We start from the raw sequence: 18607 nt of genomic DNA on the forward strand, positions 1-18607 counted from the left end.
TTATCTTTCATCGTTACTTGGAACCTTCTACATTCATCCATTATGTTCTTTTCGTCTTCCGATAAGATAACGCAATCTTATCCTGAACCACAACCCAAGCCCACCAATCTTCTACGATGGCTGCGCTAGATTATGACTAATGATATTCAGGTAATCAAATGGGGGTGGGACATGGTTTTTAAAGCTGACCCGATCCAACAAAAACAACCTGGCCCATACTAACAGAAGGGAAGTTGTAGCAATCTGTGGTTGTGTAATATTATAGAAGGGTTTGTTTAGTGCGGGCCTTTGTGTCGTTGTTGGGATTGTCAGAATAATGATGGGTTGGTGATGTAGGTAGGGAAAGAAAGTGTAGGCCCTTATAGAAACGAAGGACGGAGGGTTGGTGGGGCCAGGTTAATTGATATTTTGCAAAGAATTTCATTACGTTGTCGTTTTGGAAAACCCAAGTGCTCAACGTGAGGCTGTCGTCTCGCCTCTCCTTCCCTATCTCGGAGCTTTCTCCTCTCATGTCTTCGAGCTTTCGCCTGGGTCTTCACCACCGTCACTGCTACTCTGGCCAACACTCCCCCTCGATCTCCCAATCAGTTGAAATGCCATTCCGAAGATGGGAAGCGTGCCTTCACATGGACTTCGTCACATGTCATCCTCTCCTGGTAAGTTGCCGCCGGCCCAGTCACTTGGTTTCCTGGTTCTGTTGTCCTCATATCTAACTGCTCACGCCGGAACGAGCCGTTTCTCTCTAGGCGAACTGAGTCACCAGTGCAGCGTGAACGTCGTCGCGCTAGCTAGTCCCCCCTGAACGTCACTCGCGGTCTTCTTCCCGGCAGCATCTGAAGATGCAACCACCCCCGTTGGTTGCGGTTGTGAGCGTTGATGTGTTATTACCTCTACCATCAATTGAGTAGGTCATCCACTATCAGCCTCACTACGGTCCTTGAAGCAGAACTCACCGTTTCTGCTCAACCATTCTACAACTTTGCCTTCGCACGGTTACTTCCTCATTCAATAATGGGGTTGGAAGAACAACTGAGTTAATAAGGCAGTGACGGTGCTTGGCTCTGGTTAGGTTTTCTTTGCTCCACGACATTGCTATTGACACAACCTTCAATACTTAAATGTCACATAGCCTAATCAATATCCATACTTGTGACAAAAATAATCAAAGGCCCATGCCTTTTAGTCCAAAAAAAACCAACTCCATGCTACGGCTCCACTAGCACGCTGAGTTAATAGCTGCGGCTCAATAATTTCACAACACACCACATCTGCCCTCCATGTCAATAAACTCCTGTAGCTTTTCATGTGACGTTTTCAATTGGTTTTGGGAACAGCTTGCACCTTTCTTCTATGATTCTACACCATAATAATTCTAATAAATCTGCACCCTCAACATTTTTAATTATATATCTCAACGGTACTGCACCCTGGATCATCGAAGAACCAGTAAAGGTGACTGGAGCATTGGAAAACTTTCCAATAGTTTATGTTAGTTTTTATTTCTACCATTAATTCAGAAATTATTTCTAACATCAATAAAATATCTTAAAATTTATAATTATTACATCATAAAAATATAACTAAAAAATATATCCAGATCTATGTCCTTGACTTTTGAGATGTTGTTCTTAGCTTGTAGTTATTCTTTGATGACAGAACCTAATTTTGACCCTTGTGACTTGTGGATTATGGACACACTACACTTTTATTGTTTCTAGTGATTTTTGGGTCATGGACACACCGCACTTCCACTGCTCTTAGTTATTTTTTTCTCTTTTTTTTTCGAGTAATGATCCAAATCAGTCCCTGAGAATTTTAGAATCGGACATTTTAGTCTTAAAAAAAAATTAATACACGGATCAGTCTCCAAGGTTTTACTCCGGCAGACAAATCAGTCCCCAATTCATTTTTCGGCAGAGTAATTACCCATATCAGTCCCCAAAGATTTTAAAAACGGACATTTTAGTCCCCAAGAAAAGCTAATGTACAAATCAATCCCCAACTTTCTCTCTGTTAGACATAATAGTCCCCCGTCCAAAATTAATAAAATTATTATTATTATTATTATTATTATTAATTGCACAATAATATTGTACTATATTTTTTATATTTTTTAGACAAAAATAATGATAAATTTATTCATTAAATTCTTATATATATATATATATATAGTCACTCAATAATAATAATAATAATAATAATAATAATAATAATAATAATAATAATAAAAAGATTATTTTACAAGAAATTCAAAATTAAAATCAATTGATATTTTTGTATTTAATATAATCAAAAGATGTCCTATGTAAAAAAAAAATTATATATGTTTATATTAAAATTCTACTATTTTATTTTTTTTATTGAATAACAACCATCATACTTAACTCACCATAATTAGAATTAGTTTTATTATTTATATGAACTATATTATTATTTTAAGAAAATAACTTACAATTTTTCACTTGTTCCATATGATACTTGAAGATCCAACAACCAAAAAATGCACTACTTTACAATACAATAATCAAATCATTATCCTTAATTGAATTGAATTAATTGATTATAGCGATAGATGTCTATTAATGACATGCTTCATTTCATGTTTTACAAAAGAGGAGTGTTAGGGGCAGCAATTTTTGTGATTTGTAACCATCAAATAGTCATCAATGATGATTTTAATGGTATGAGATTGGTGTGAGATTTCATCTAATGGTTCACTTTTCTTTGCTGGTTACATGCTGATTAGAATTTGATAAAGTTGCTGATCCTAGACTTTTCCTTTACAAAATTGACTCAACTCAACTTCTATACGAAGGTTTAAATAGAGATTGAAATTGTAATTTAATATCATTTTATTATTGTTCAGCTTCTTTCTGTTAAAGCTATTTAGTTTGATGTTAATACATTCTTTTTTGTTTAGCATTGAAGAGCAGTAATAACAAAGGAAAATAATCCCAGAAAAAAAATCTCAAGTTCTCTTTTCATATAGACGAATCTAAACCTTACATAAGGTTAACAGGAATTTGGCATTCAAAACCATATATGCCTATGGGCTATGGAGAACACACTTATCTTTGTTGGAGGAAGCCAAGATGCTTTCATTTTTGACAGAAAAACCTTATACTAGTGGCTTTATATATCAACAATTTCGTTGTCGTCCAGCGGTTAGGATATCTGGCTTTCACCCAGGAGACCCGGGTTCGATTCCCGGCAACGGAAATTATTTGTTGATCTAATTTTTATTTTTATCTTATGCCTTGAGTCCTTGACCTTCGAGAAATGAAATACTTGTGTGGTTTTTTATCCTTTTAATGAAATAAATTCGGAAATAAGCCATCGAATGCATTAATCATGATGCATAATAGAATTTTTATCAAGTGTGAGAAAGCACGAAAGTTGAAGATAGTGATGTTTCTTTGAATTGCAGTCAGTTAAGTTTTTTAGGAGTAATAGCTACAAACAAACGTTAACTCTTTGCTGCTATACACAAATAATGTCAAAAATAAAATAAAATACCACCCTCCTAAGATACTCAGAAGCAGGGTGCATGGTAAAGAAAACCAACCCTAAGAATCATTCGATACAAAAGGAACATGTCGCTGTCAACACTGACTTGTGAGTATATTTACTTCCCAAATCCTAGTTCTTTTGATACTTCTCTCGCCAAGATGAACTTTAAAGTATCAAGACACAAAAATAAGGTTCCGGCGTGCGGCTGAGTGGAAGCTTCCACCAAAGATCCTACAAATGAAGTGTAACTGGCTCAAATTGAAATACTTCAAGAGATAAAGCATGTTACAAAATAAAGCATGAGCACTAACCAAGAAAATGGTGGACCTTTTACTCTTATCTGAGAGGTTACTATTCTAGTCTTCATAATATGGTGGTGTTGCTTGGATGTACTGCTCATTCTCATCCCCATCCCCATCATCTTCATCATCCTCTTCAGCCCCTACCCAATTACTTTGGTGATGCTGCGAAAACCCTCGATCATTATTCTGTGCCACATCTGGATAAATGTATTAATTAATATATTAGTTACTGGGGGAACAATAATTTTGTTACTTTGAGTTATTAGCCACTCCAATAAACCAACCTTGTGGCCCGTGTGCATGATCCATTTTAGTTGGTAGGCAGCTAATTCATCAGTCAGGGTAAAGACCGACAAGTGATAACTGATAACTACACTACACATAACCCCTACAAATGCTTCAGTGAGTGGTTGTGAGTTGAGGCTTTGAAGAGATGAAAGTATTGAAATGGTAAAATGGATTCATACCCTTCTCCAAAACCACAACTCAAACACACTCTAAAGTGAAAGTACTCGACATGCAACTAAACAATTGTAAACATAAAGAAGCTTCATCAGACGGAAAACCAAGAAAAAGAAAACATAAAACTTCATTCACTTTCTGGTTCACAGTCCAAAACTTGTAACTGCCGTATAATAGATTCGACCAGATAGCAGATGGTATGAAATGCGGCACTTTTAACATCATTGACCAAAAAAATGCAAGGACCGTAAATTGTGATGCTAATATATTGAGAAAAGTATCAACATCAAGGATACGAATTAGATTCAATGGGATTATTTCCAGCAGGTAATGGTTCTCTTGAAATTTGCATTCTACTGATTCTTTGAATTTCTCTTTGTTCGTTATCATTCAATACTGTTTCTGCCTGTGCTTGCCTTTCCTCCGAAGCACCTATGTTCTTCATGGCGCTTCCTGAAAAATGGACATGCCAATTAGAATTTATATCAAACACATACAATCCATCTCAGTATTTAAGTTACCTGAGAGGTCGGACCATATACGGGTGTGGTCAGATGGAAGCTCAGACGCATTTAATCTGCAGTTCTCTTGCTGCATGTGAGATCCATTTCTTTCTTCATTTTGAGCATTTGTTCTGGTGGCCACTTGTGGAGGTTCTGCGGCAGCACCTTCATGAAGCTGGGATGTTAACATTGTTGCCAGTACAAGGGTACCATCAAAATTTGAGTGAGACCCATCTTCCAAACCAAAGTATGGTGCCATAAGAATAGGCCTGCTCAAAGACATTACCATTCGAGAACAGAGATTAATAACACACCATAACCATAACTATCAGTCCTTGAACAAAATATGGAAAGCAAGAAGAATATCTTTTTGTCCCATTTTTACATCAAAACCACTAACATGTTACTCCTATTTAAAGATCTAGAGAAGTTTGCAGCCCAATAACAGACTGGCATGAATAATGACTACGAAGCAATACACATAACTTTGAATGAAGAGGCATTCCATCTCATTCTTAGGAACGTTTTTGGCACAAATCAGACAACTTATTCCTTATGTGAAGAAAATGACAAGGATAACTTGTGTCGTTTACTAAAACATCTTACTCGCCAGCTTTCTCAAAATGTAAGTGGATGTCAAGTTCACAACCCTCGCAAAATGAAAGAAATGCCTGCAGTGTGACGAGGAGCAACACAATGCATTAAAAGGGAAAAAAAAGTAGTAGTAAAATTAGCCCTTAGAAGAGAAAAGAAAGAGAGGAGGAGGGGGCTCCTCTGGCATTACAGGACAACAATCCAGATTGCAGGTAACTTGCTAACCTTCAGTTCTTTTACACTAAAGGTTACATCAATTGGGTCTCCAGTATGAAAATACTGCACAAATTCCTCTTTAGGATCTATCCACAGTTGGGTATGGAGCGACGCGTCATTGTCTGCCACAAAATCTTCATAAATAAATATATAGGTTTTTAAAAGCTAGCTAGAAATTACAAAATGTAAATCTTCGTTACCTTTTGTAGGGTCAATATAACTTCGCAATTCAACAGCCTTCCCTCCAATTTCATTTGCAGCATCTGGAGGTAGAGAAGCTGGTTCTGTTGCTATGATAGTGATCTCTTGAAGAGATGATTGAAAATTACCTAGTAACCTGTTCAGATCTCGTGGTCTCACGATAAAGTTGCTTGGAAACTTTTGCCGATCAAGGGACAAGTGCTGTATGTCAGGTTCAACATTGCAAGTAATCCAATAGGTTTTCCTCATACCTACAGTTTATAGATAACTTTAAAAATGTTCAAAGGGTCAAACATATGTGACTTGTTGAATGAGAGATGGATATACCTATCAGAATGTACAGTACCCCAAATGGTTATTACTCGATTCCATAGAAGGACATATATAATAGGACGCCCTTGAGTTCATTGTTTTCAAAGAAGTTGCTGCTATACAATTTTAAATTTTTCAAAATGCCATATCATTATTTGATTTAGTTGATATATTAAATAAGCCACAGAAAAATTATCTTAAAGCAGAGAGTCAATTCCATATCAATTAAAATATCAACTGGAAACTATGGGCAACATCAATTTAGAGACCTAAGACTACATTATCAAGGTTTTTACAAAAGACATGTAAATGACTAGTCTCCCGTGATAACCCAAACTAAATTCTATAGCAATCGGTGGCTGAAATACAAATATGGCGCAATATTAATCGAGCAAATTTACCACTGTAGCAATCCAATATCCATTGCACCTTGGGAGCATCCGGATCAGGTAGTTTCACAGTCAAACGGTCGATATTCGAAATAGGTGTCCTAAGCACAGAACAAACAGCCTAATCAAACTATGTGAGTGATGATTCTCTGTTTGCAAAGCCGATTTAAAACAACAAAAATGAATCCTCACCTTCAAAAGCACACTACATTGCACGGGATTACTAGAAACCGTATAGACGTCAAAGAAGCCAGGTCTGAACGTGATGGATTGATACGCAGAACGCGATGAATTAATAGTGTGGAAAAGAAGCTGCAACAACAAATTAGCAGCTAAATCTGAGTACCAAATGTGGCTGGAAAGCTCTAAAAGACTAAAATACAGTGAGATTTGGTAAAGGTTGTGTTACCTGAGAGGAAGAGGCTTGAATTGCGAGCTCATTTCCAATCCGAGAGAGACAAGTGATGCATCGCGAAAAGGTTTTGAGACTGTTATCGCCCAAAGTGAACTCCATTTTCGTCTTTGACCTCACAAAGCAGAATGAGGGAGGAACGTTGGGAATCTAAAACAAAGTGATAATAACAAATTATGTATGCGTTGGGTTGATAATAAAGAAGAAATCAAAATTCAAGACCTTCGATATTGTGGTGTGGTGGTTGTGGTTCTAGTCAGGAAACAGATACACCAATCTCCGTTGATGATCATCACACATTGATTATGCGCTTCAACATAAAAGAGAATTATGGAGCACATCAACGTCTGATTTGGCTAATTCGCATCATTCCAGTAACCACCACACACCACACTAGACGAGACAACGCTCAGCATTTTTTCATTACTTTCAGACTTAAATTCAATAATCAATACGGTTACTGATTACCAAAAATTCAGGTAGGAAAGCAAAAATGAAAGGATACCGCAACAGATAAATAGACATGAATGTTTGCTTACTTGTGGAACATAACCAGCGTTGACTATGTAGATATGACATTCAACATTGACTAGGCAAAGCAACCAGCAAACATGCCTTCATCCCAAACAAAAGCCACATGAAACCACTACGAGTAACAGCTAAGATGGTACTATAAACCCTAGACCACCGGTAAACCCTGGACGATTTCATACACGGATAAGTTAGAGAAAACAAAATACACCGTTCGTAAATCCGTTGTCGTCCAGCGGTTAGGATGTCTGGCTTTCACCCAGGAGACCCGGGTTCGATTCCCGGCAACGGAAGTTTTTTTTGCTTTTTTTTTGCTTTTGATCATTATAAGTTTATAACCCTCCAAGGTATTACTATATTAAATGCAAATACATTTATTCTCCACTTTTGCCTTAGATTTTTTTATTATTCTAGGAGTCGTTATAAAGAATTGACATTCGAAAAAAAGATATAATTTATCAATTTTTAATATTTAATTATCTTATAATAAAATTTATTGAAAACAACAAAAGTAATTAAAAATGAAGGAAACAAACAAAAAAAAAAGAAAGAAAAAAGTTAATTGACTGATTTCATGTCTAAACTAATAAGATAATGAAGCTCATTTGAAGGCTAAAGTTATTCCACATAGTGCACCAAAATGGATCGATTTTCGCTAACAGTACGTGCGAAAATAAAAAAATTAAATCTTTTTATTTGACCGCGAAAATAAAACTAAATGCACAAATTGATAAATTTCTGTATTTCGATTTAAATTGATAAATAATTTTTTTTATTTAATTAAAATTCCCTCCAAGATATTAGTTATTACTTATTACTATATTAAACGAAAATATACAAGTATATTTAGAGAAAAGGACAAATAGATCATTTACGTTTTGATTCGCAGACATTTAGGTTCTCAAAAATTTGAAAATACATTTAAGTCTTTAATTTTTTCAAAATCTAGACTTATCGATTCCTCATGTTCATTTAAGTCCAGACCTTTTTAAAATCTAGACTTATGGATCCCTCATGTTCACTTGGATCTGTCAGACTCAACAAAAAAATTTGACCTGGTTGATATAGATGTACACGTGAGAGAATTTTTAAAATTGGACAAATTAAACTTAGTGATCGATATGTCCAGATTTTGAAGATGTCAGGAACTTAAATGTATTATTAAATCTTTAGGGACTTAAATATCCGCAGACCACAGTGATCAAACTGTCATTTTCTCATACATTTATACTCCACTTTTGCCTTTAACAACTTTTTTATTATTCTATAAATCTGTATAAAGAATTGACATTCTATTAAAAAAATAATTTATTAATTTTAAAATTTAATTATCTGATAATACAATTTATTAAAAACAACAAAATTAATCTATTTAAAAAAATAATTCTCAAAAATTTTAAAATAATAAAAATTTATTAGAAATCAAATGATCAAATCTAAAATTCATTAAGATTATTTTTTTTGGTGACTGAAAATGAAAGAAAGAAACAAAAAAGAGAAGAAAAAAACAAATTAATTGATTGATTTCATGTCTAAACTCTAAACTAATAAGATAATATGGCTCTTTTTTTTTGTTATGTTTTTAGAGAATGTGTTATGGATTGATGATTGATGGGGTGTTTTTAAACAATATGAAAATTTTTTCTTTTAATTTGAAAATATAAATTGGAGACTGATTTTGAAAGTATAAAAAATCGAGGTTCCGATTTATAGAGTGACAAATTCAAATTTGGAGGGTTGCAAATAGGAGCCTCCGATATGAGATTTTTCTTTTTTCTTTTTTTGAAGGTTGAGAAATCAGTGAATCAGTTTTAAGGTTTTAAAAAATAAAAATAAAAAAAGTTAAGAAACCCAATTAGGTGGGTCAGTTTGGTGTCTTCCCTAACTCGGATTAGTCTAGTTTGTTTCAGGCTGTTTTTTAAATTTCACACCCCAAGATAACACAATTATCAATTTCAGGGTCTTTTTTTTTTATATAGATTAAAGCTTTGTGATATTCAACGTAATGGATGCATGAGAAAATTTCCCCTGCTATGATGACAGGCGTAAAATGTAAGATGCGTTTTACTTTTGGCATGTTTTTGTTTTTGTTTTTTTTTTTTGTGCAGGGAAGGGAAGAAACGTGGCCTGCTTTTTGGTTGGTGCAGGATTTTCAAAATTTTTTTAAAATGGTTTTAATCCAAACGTGGCCTGCGTTTTGTGTTGGGCTAAATAATTTTTTTTTGTAATAACAAAACGCAATCTACGTTTTGTAATGAGGGCCAGCTTTTTTTTTTTGGAAAACGCAAAACGTAGGCAGCGTTTTTTCGCGTTGTCAGATTGCTTTTTGAAAAACGCAGGTTGCGTTTGTTGAAAAAAAAAAAATTTTTTTCTTAAGAGGCCTGCCTATAAATACGAAGCACTCCTCAGCGCAACGGCCTCACTCCCATTCTACTCATCATTCTCCTCTTTCAAATACATATGTTGTAGTTGTTAGTTTTTTTTTTTTTTTGCAGTTAGTTGTGTCAAAAAAATCGGAGTACGTGAGGTTGAAGTTATGAAAAATATTGCAAATTTGCGAGTATATTATAACGGTGAAGTTATACTAAACACACATGAAGGAGTGACTTTTGTTTGTGAATGTCCGTTGTCATTTGCTATTCCATGTACCATGAGCTTTGTCGATGTGCAAAATGGGCTTTGTAATAACATTCAAAGCCACATTTTGAAAAGGGTGAGCAACCTTTTATACAGAAGTCCTGTGCAAGTATTTGGTGGGCTAATACAGTTTCAATTAATGCTCATTACTGACGATGCCAGTATGCAGCAGATGTTCTGTATTTATCAACAAACCTGATTTCACGTGCCGATGATAGAGTTGTACGTTGAGTTTGAGCAGCAGTCAGGGTCGGGCGCGGTCGGCAAGGAGGTCAATGTTGATGAGCTCGGTGATATAGATTGGGAAGAAGAAAATAATGACAGTGAAAAGGAGTTCGAAGCTAACTATGAAGTCGATGACGAGAACGATGACGGAGACTTGGCAGGCAATCCGGAGGTGCCAAATGAAGCGAATGCGATTATAAGTCAGCACCCGTTTGGTGTTCCGTCTTTTATGCGGACTCTAGATCTGGAAGCCATGCATGTCCCAGAATTTTCCTGAGTATGCGAATACGGGTATGTTATGATTATTAACTCAAGTTTCCTATAGTGTTTATTTTATATGCCTCGTCTGACTGATGGTGGTGCGCATGTCGTAGGTGAAGGCAACGCTGCAGCAGAAGATGGCGAGTTTAGTGTTGGAATGGAATTTAGATCGAGAGAGTCGGTGATATCTGCAATCAAAAGCTACACTATCTCTAGAGGGGTTGATTACACTGTGTATGAGTCTGAGCCGCAAACATTCTATGCGAAATGCAAGGAGTATGGTGCAGGGTGCGATTGGCTAATCCGGGCTAGCTTGATTCGAAAGAAAGCTTGTTGGGAGATCAGGAGATACAATGGCAAGCACACGTGCACCGTGGTAACGATATCACAAGATCATGCCAAGTTGGACTCGGACACAATTGCAGATGTTATTAGGCCGTTGGTCGAATCAGACCTCTTGATAAAGGTGAAGTCTGTAATTGCAGAAGTTCAATCCAGGTTCAACTACACTGTCAGTTACCGCAAGGCTTGGTTGGCAAAGCAGAAAGCTGTTGCCAAGGTTTTCGGTGATTGGGAAGTTTCTTACCAGACCCTGCCAGTATGGTTGAAAGCAATGACGGTTAAAATGCCAAGGTCTCGTGTTCAAATCAAAACGCTCCCCGTTTACCGTGAGAGTGAGGAGGTTCAAGGTGTAAGAGTTCTGCATCACATCTTCCAGCGTCACCGTCACTTCACCGACCGGAAGATGAAACGTGTGAGTCTCCGGCCTCTAGCGTTCCACCAAAGCACTCAGTAGTGCAGAATGACCTCTCATTTCGCCTACTCACGAAACGTGTTGAAAACCAGTCAATGCCAATATCGCTGCAGCTACCTCATTCAACGTATCTAGCGGATCCAGTTTTCTGGGCAACAAATTTCTGATAGCCTGCAAAAAAAATGATAATTATTAAATTCTAAATAATACCGGTTAAAACATGATAATAATAAATTGTTAAAAAATCACGAATATTTATCTATTATTTATTAAACAGTATTCTTAATTATTAAAAATTAATAATAACTTATTCTCACTATCATAACCAGTATTATAAAATAATCATAATAACACTCTAATTATAATAATAGTTATCCAAATATAGCAATAATAACAATAATAATAACCATTTATTATAATAACTATAACCTACACGGTTTGTTATTAGCATACAGTATTAATTATTATTATAAAATATTACTGAAAAAAAACCATTTATTATAATATGGGATAAGTACGATTTTGGTCCCTAACGTTGAGAGCCAGAATCGAAATCGTCCCTCTTGTAATTTTCGAATTAAAATCGTCATTAAAGTTTTTTTTCGTATAAAAATCGTCCTTTTTAATAAAATTTTTTGTTTTATTCCTAAATTACCCCTATTCCTATTTTAATAATAAAAATTATAAAATTAAAAAAAAAAAGAAAACGCGTAAAAACGCGTTGGGGGTGGAAGAAGAAAAGGGTATACGAAGGGGGAGGGGAGGGGAAGGGGGACGGCGCCGGGGAGCCTCCGTGGTCGCCGCCGTGACCTCGTCGTCGCTGCCGCCTCCTCCAGAACTCTGATGATGATGATGATGAAGGGGGAAGGGAAGCCGCCGTCCCGCCGCCGCAGTCTTGCTGTCCCGCCGCTGCCTCTCTTCTGTCCAGATCTCTTCTTTGTGCTTTGAATTTCTGATTTGGCTTTGTGTTTCTCTGTTTTGAATTTGTTAATTTGTTACTTGAGTTTTTGTTTCTCTGTTTCTGTTTCTAGTTGGGGGTGGGGGAAGGGGAGGCGGGAAGGGGGGGTGACGCGGGGTGGGGGTGGGGGTGCTGGGAAGGAAAGACGGGGAGGGGGGTGACGCGGGGTGGGGGTAGGGGTGCTGAGAAGGGGAGACGGAGAGGGGGGTGACCGCAGGGTGGGGGTGACGCGGGGTGGGGGTAGGGGTGCTGAGAAGGGAAGACGGGGAGGGGGGTGACGCGGGGTGGGGGTGGCGGTGCTGGGAAGGGGAGACGGAGAGGGGGGTGACCGCGGGGTGGGGGGAAGGGAAAACGGGGAGGGGGCGACGCGGGGTGGGGGTGGGGGTGCTGGGAAGGGGAGGCGGGGAGGGGGAGGGGGACGGCGGCGGCGTTGGTGGTGGTGTTGGTGGTGCTGGTGGTGGTGTATGTTGGTGTTGGTGGAGGTTGTGGTGTTGGTGGTGGTGGTGGTGGAGGAAGTAATTATGTTGGTAGTGGTGAGGGTATTTTTGTCCAAAAAAAATAAAAAAGACGATTTTAATACGAAAAAAAACTTTAATGACGATTTTAATTCGAAAATTATAAGAGGGACGATTTCGATTCTGGCCCTCAACGTTAGGGACCAAAATCGTACTTATCCCTTATAATATCTATAATAATAATTTTTTTTCTACATAAACATTATTAACAAAACCGTTTACTGTTGACATTATTATTATTATTATTATTATTATTATTATTATTATTATTATTATTATTATTAAAAATAATAATAAATCACTAAAAAATAATAATAAATTATTACACATTATTTTTATTAATAAATTATTTTCATTAACAGATCCACTATAATACTAATAATAATAATAATAATAATAATAATAATAATAATAAAGAGATTAATTTGCCTATTAATATTAATAATAATAATAATAATAATAATATAATATAATATAATAACAGTATTAAAAAATTTAAAACGTAACGCAAAATTAATAATAATAATAATAATAATAATAATAATAACGTTACTAACAATAAAGAGATTAATTTGCCTATTAATATTATTAATAATAATAATATTAACAATAAAGAGATTAATTTGCCTAATAATAATAATAATAATAATAATAATAATAATAATAATAGTCTTAAAAAATTTAAACCGTAACGCAAAATTAATAATAACATAATATTAATTATAATAATATTAATAACCTCAATACTACTAATTAATAATTATAACATAAATAAATAAAATTCAAATAAATTTATATATTTATTGTTAAATATTATAAAAATTTACTTACAAATTGGGGATGATCCAAATACTCAATAATATGATCTTCTAGTTTGGTATAGTCACGCACCATTTTTTTTTCCTATACCATGTAGTTCTTCTTCTTCACCAAGCTCTTTCACAGCTTCTTCACTCTCCCTCAACTAGTTTTACTTAACTAGTTTTGCTTCAGTAACTATGCTTCTACTTCAATCTGCGTTTCTCACTTATAAGGACCCAGCTGAACCTCCTCCCAGAACACGTGGCACGCATGTAGGTAGGGAGCCTGCAAAACGCACCCTGCGTTTGACTTTGGTTCACTGACAAACGCATTCTGCGTTTTGCTCAGTTCGAAGTTGGTCAAGTCTTGGTCCTGTCAACATGCAGGGCATGTTTCAATTTCTTGGTTCATTGACGTTTTGCAGGGCCTGCAATTTTCTGTTTCCAATGCCTGCAAAACGTTCACAGGTCGTTTTGCAGGTCTCTGATCTTCACAGGTCCACATTTATGAACATCACACCATGCATCCATTTATCTGCACTTCACCATTCTGTTATCCATTTAGAAATTAATTTCTGTCAATTTTACACCCGAAGATAATATATAATGAGCCAATATAAGTCTTCTCAATATGTAAATTAAAAACTCATATATAATTTGCACTGTCTTCGAGGTAGCTATTCTAGCCATATGATCAGCAACATAATTTGCAGTCTTTTGAATCAAACTAATTTTGCTTTCCAATTCCAGTTCATAGTTCTTGATTTAGATGCACTGAGTCACTTTCTATAATAGTATTACCACTTTGTCTTCTATGCACCATTGAAGAAATCTCCAAATAATCCGTTCTACAGAGTACCTCACGAAAACCATAATCCCTTCCAAATAGCATGAAGCCCCGCATGCAGAACATTGACTTTCTCTAACTTTCTCCGCACAAACTTTCAACCAATTCCCATCCGAGTTGCAAATAATACAACCAAAATCCAAAATACTATTTAATCAAATATTAATTGAGACTAATTTAAATATGGATTTTTCTATCTAGGACACATTAAATTTACAAATAAAAAAAAATTTCATTAAAAATATAAAAAATTTAAAATTTCAATATATTTATTTTACATTCATTAAATAAAAATATTTAAAGTTTTCAATTAATGATAAACTTATCATATACTCCTAAAACAAGTGTTAACTATACCCTTTAAATATTTAGTCTTTATGCTCCAAATAGTCGTAATTAAATTCTTCAATGTTCTGCTTAAGAAAAACACTAAAGTATATCTTACTTTTTTCAGAACTTAATTCATTATTAGGAATTTTTTTTCTCTTTATCGCAGGATCACATAACCAGAGATTGCACCATAACTCTGTAAAATAGCAGAACTGCAGAAGGTTATATAGCCAGCTTCTTGTAATTTCGAATTGTCGGTGACGGAAAGTTCTTACATCTGATTGTGGGGAATAATTAATAGCTGGAATCAAGCGTCAAATCTCTTTTACTGCTATACAAATGCTATTAAAAAAGGAATTACAGTACAATACACCTAGGGAATAGACTACGACAGTAGCAGGGTGCGGCAATTGTGGTAAAGTAAAGAAAGCCAACCCGAAGAATGATTGACCTTACCAAATTACATTAAAGTGAGTGAATACATAAGGAACTTGTCACCACTGACTTCGAGTAAACACAACTTTCATTTGTTGAGCAATATTTACTTAATGCCAAGTTCCTTTGAGACCTCTCTCGTCAAACTGAATTGCAAAGTATTATGCCACGGAAATAAGGTGCGGGTGACTGGTAGCTTCCTCCGAAGATCCTGCAAATTATTGTAATTGAAAGAGTTTAAAGATTGAGTGATTGACACATTGTTGCAACAGTTGGAAATTTAAAGTGAGACCATGAATGTCACCCAACATTGTAGATCAAAATGAATTGGTACAATTGACTAATAAAGAGGACCCACCAGACCAGAAACTAACCAGGGCAATCAAATTGGAAGGAAGGATAGCAAGAATGTTGAGTGTTTTTGTAACAAAGTTCAGTTAAAGTTCGGTAAACATGCAGACGGTAATAGAATGCAAAGAAAAGGTCTCCTACATGGGATTGCTTTAATTGGAAACAACAATAATTATCATAGATTTGGCAGAAGAGCCCTATCTGAGACTAAGATTAAAAAACAAATTATCTAGGAAGCCACAAAGAGTACCTTGAAAGTAGAATCAGGCAGGCTTAGATATGATGCCTGTCAAGTTAAAGTAATTTAGTAAATCATATCTAGATTCAAATTAAAATACAAAAATTAAAAATATTTTTATATAAAAAGATAAAAATAAAGAGAGACCCCAACTACAATAAAACAAAATCAGAACCTCGAGAGAAGCCATATACTCCGTTTCATGGTGACGAATAATGCCTGATATGGCAACTGCACAATCGTCAGAGGCCTGAAAAAAAAAGAGAAATATAAACAGATGAACCTGGCACAAATATGAATACACAAAGAAACCAGGCCAATGGCCATGAATCATGATACAAGTACCCTGGGGATTGAAAATATACATATGTATGACATGAAGTTATAACTCAACTAGTAAAAAGGAAGCAATTTCATTTATGGTAACCTGAAAAAGAGTTGCATCTTTGCATTCATGTTTCGCATCTAGCTGCACATTTCCTTCCTCAAAATAGTGTGCACCCACCTGAAAAATAGGACAAATATAATCATGTATTGCAACAAGTGTACCATCTCATTCAACCCAACACATCAAACATCAGCACATACCTGTATTTTACCCTTAATTTCCACTGTTTGTTGTTCATCTTTGAACTCAACATTCCATATTGAACACCAACTTCCATTGCTATACACAAGAAAAAATGAAATATAAAATGTATCAAAATCATTAAGTCTACAGAATTCTCTTCCTTTTTTTACTAGTAATGTAGAGATCAATCATCGAAATTGAAAAGCAGAGTTGGGATTCCATTCAACTAATTTCACCCACCAGAAATTTTGTGGGCTATGCCTAGCAGCAGAAATCACCACAGCAAGCTCAAAATCAGCACCTGGGCCCTCTACATCTTTCCCATTTGCACAATATACAGAGCAAACACCTTTTGGATAAGCTTCTTCAACATATTTAAGTATTTCAGCATCCAGACTGCACCTGCACTACCAAACAACATTGTGTTGTGCAGAAAGCGAAAGGAAAGTATAAGATTCAGAAGTTATATACTCAATTTGTTTTAGTCAAGAGGTTGGATGGTCCGTTCCAACCTTATGTCTCCAAATGCTGATCAACATATTATTAATTGAAAAGCAGAACAAATAGCCAGATAATTATGATCTATCCCTTTCAGCGGGCTCCTTAATAATACTATGCAAAATCTCCATAAAACAGTTGCATGTCACCATGAATCTTTATCACAACCAGTAGTAAGCACAACAATTAAAAGGATTATAAATAAAAAATGAAAAAGAAACTTCCAGAGTCAATCTACAGCAAACAATTAACACTTTCTGAGTTGACAGAGCTAAGAGAATAAAACATTACAAAAGGAACATAGAACTATTCAGACCTTTGACAAATGAACAAATTCATTAAAACCTAACAGGGACAGTGTCTCATTCAACACTATTTATCACCATAGTTCAGGAATTTTTGATAATCAGCATAAAACGTCTCAACCATGGAAATTGCGGAGCATTACCGATATTCTTCAATGTATGGAGATGGAAGTTCTTCATCCGCTGCAGGCCTCACGCCTGTACAAACCTGAGACATTCAACAGGCTATCATGAGACAGCAATTTATACAAATTACAGAACAAATGAAACTCATGCAATAACAAATTCTCACTATTTGCTTTACACCCTAACTTGCAACGAAGTTTTCTCCCACATTTGGTGTATTCAGCTCCAGACACAGTCACTCTAAGACAGAGGATGCTTACTTGTTTAACGTGATCGACAGTAGCCACTTGAGTAGTCCTGGGATCAAGAAACGCATTCCCTTCAAGCTCACTGAAGGAAGTAACAAGTACCTGCATGCACCTCTCAAGTGAGGGTTCCATATTGATCAATATATTCACAGTGAAAGAAGATTCATAATAATAAAAGAAAAAAGGAAAACCCTAGGATTAGGATTGGACTTACGTCACCACTTCGGTTGGGCAATGGGAGGCAAATCAAGTGGGATTTGTTGTAAACGGGGAATGCCTCTGACGCCGCCTCATCGAACAAAACGTCGTCGTTTAGAATCGATTTCACATCTGCGCAAGCCATTTAAGAATGAACATAATTGAATATGAGAGAGAGAGAGAGAGAGAGAGAGAGAGAGAGAGAGAGGAAGAAGACAAAGAACCTTTAGCGACGTATTGGATTTCACCAGGGGGAGAATTGAGAAGGAACCATTTGGCTATTTCCACCTTCTGCTTGTCACTAAGCTCTGATTCTTCTTCTTCATCCGCCATTGTGTCTCTCACACAGTCACACACAAGGCAAGAAAGGAATTCGAAAATCCCAAATGCGAGTTTGAGGGGAGATGGATCGAGTTCGAGGGGGGCTGTTCAGACTTCAGATATTGAAATCGAAAAATGCTTCCACGACATTCAGGACCGTCCACGAGGCGGGCTCCACCATCCTAATCATGATCCTTACAGTTGCACAAGTGGGCCCCGCCTCATAGGAATAGTTTTACTTAACATATCGTTGTGACGTTGTGTAGTGTTAGTCTATGTCTGTGATCTGGAAAGTGTATCTGACTGCCATGGCAGCCTGAAACTTGAAATGATGTTGCATTTTGCTCGACAATCACGCTCGACCTACCATCTTTCACCATACAGGTCAATAATTACCTTTGACCTCGGTCACGCCACAATCAAACTTGAACTTCCAAATGTTACACTACTATACTAACTCTCAAAAATATTTCCTTGTTTAATGCCTTTAATTAATCAATTAAAATAAGATGCTCTTACCTACATTTTTAATTACTAATCAAAACAAAAAGGTTAGG

General features: G+C 36.0%; 2 protein-coding genes and 3 non-coding genes across 6 annotated transcripts; 2 read left to right on the forward strand and 3 right to left on the reverse strand.

Moving 5' to 3' along the window:
- Positions 1–3147: 3147 nt before the first annotated feature.
- Positions 3148–3219, forward strand: TRNAE-UUC (transfer RNA glutamic acid (anticodon UUC)). The gene has a single exon. It is a non-coding gene; the product is annotated as a tRNA-Glu (tRNA).
- Positions 3220–3396: 177 nt separating this feature from the next.
- On the reverse strand, positions 3397–7625 carry LOC112758098 (uncharacterized). 2 transcript variants are annotated; one of them, XM_072219911.1, is made up of 12 exons: positions 7441–7625; positions 6899–7051; positions 6682–6801; positions 6502–6610; positions 5788–6039; positions 5597–5709; positions 5384–5448; positions 4796–5046; positions 4571–4727; positions 4097–4137; positions 3838–4009; positions 3397–3741 (listed from the first exon to the last, which is right to left on the reverse strand). In XM_072219911.1, the coding sequence occupies exons 2-11, from the start codon at positions 7001–7003 to the stop codon at positions 3867–3869; spliced, it is 1356 nt and encodes a 451-aa protein (XP_072076012.1). In that variant the 5' UTR covers positions 7004–7051; positions 7441–7625; the 3' UTR covers positions 3397–3741; positions 3838–3866. The 2 variants fall into 2 exon arrangements, with proteins under 2 accessions (XP_072076012.1, XP_025662461.1); XM_025806676.3 differs by having other exon boundaries at positions 3822–4009.
- Positions 7153–7276, reverse strand: LOC112762077 (small nucleolar RNA snoR127). The gene has a single exon (XR_003182435.1). It is a non-coding gene; the product is annotated as a small nucleolar RNA snoR127 (small nucleolar RNA).
- A 28-nt stretch (positions 7626–7653) lies between the features above and the next one.
- Positions 7654–7725, forward strand: TRNAE-UUC (transfer RNA glutamic acid (anticodon UUC)). Its single transcript has one exon. It is a non-coding gene; the product is annotated as a tRNA-Glu (tRNA).
- Positions 7726–14963: 7238 nt separating this feature from the next.
- LOC112758099 (F-actin-capping protein subunit alpha) lies at positions 14964–18397 on the reverse strand. The gene is made up of 10 exons (XM_025806677.3): positions 17954–18397; positions 17746–17861; positions 17544–17633; positions 17301–17365; positions 16595–16756; positions 16372–16450; positions 16211–16288; positions 15959–16033; positions 15796–15831; positions 14964–15405 (listed from the first exon to the last, which is right to left on the reverse strand). Exons 1-10 carry the CDS (start codon positions 18060–18062, stop codon positions 15301–15303), a joined length of 915 nt encoding a protein of 304 aa, XP_025662462.1. The 5' UTR covers positions 18063–18397; the 3' UTR covers positions 14964–15300.
- Positions 18398–18607: the final 210 nt, after the last annotated feature.

This window comes from Arachis hypogaea, chromosome 16, assembly GCF_003086295.3.
Source record: "Arachis hypogaea cultivar Tifrunner chromosome 16, arahy.Tifrunner.gnm2.J5K5, whole genome shotgun sequence".
Classification (NCBI taxonomy): Eukaryota; Viridiplantae; Streptophyta; class Magnoliopsida; order Fabales; family Fabaceae; genus Arachis; species Arachis hypogaea.

Bases quoted from the DNA above. Each gene is read 5' to 3' on its own strand.
- LOC112758098 (XM_072219911.1), bottom strand. From the start codon at position 7,003: ATGGAGTTCACTTTGGGCGATAACAGTCTCAAAACCTTTTCGCGATGC. The intron at 6,802-6,898 runs GTAACACAACCT...TTGTTGTTGCAG, and splicing joins TTCAAGCCTCTTCCTCTCAG to CTTCTTTTCCACACTATTAA. The intron at 6,040-6,501 runs GTAAATTTGCTC...TATAAACTGTAG, and splicing joins GATATTGGATTGCTACAGTG to GTATGAGGAAAACCTATTGG.
- LOC112758099 (XM_025806677.3), bottom strand. From the start codon at position 18,062: ATGGCGGATGAAGAAGAAGAATCAGAGCTTAGTGACAAGCAGAAGGTG. The intron at 17,366-17,543 runs GTAAGCATCCTC...TGAATGTCTCAG, and splicing joins CTGTCGATCACGTTAAACAA to GTTTGTACAGGCGTGAGGCC. The intron at 16,451-16,594 runs GTGGGTGAAATT...TCTTGTGTATAG, and splicing joins CATAGCCCACAAAATTTCTG to CAATGGAAGTTGGTGTTCAA.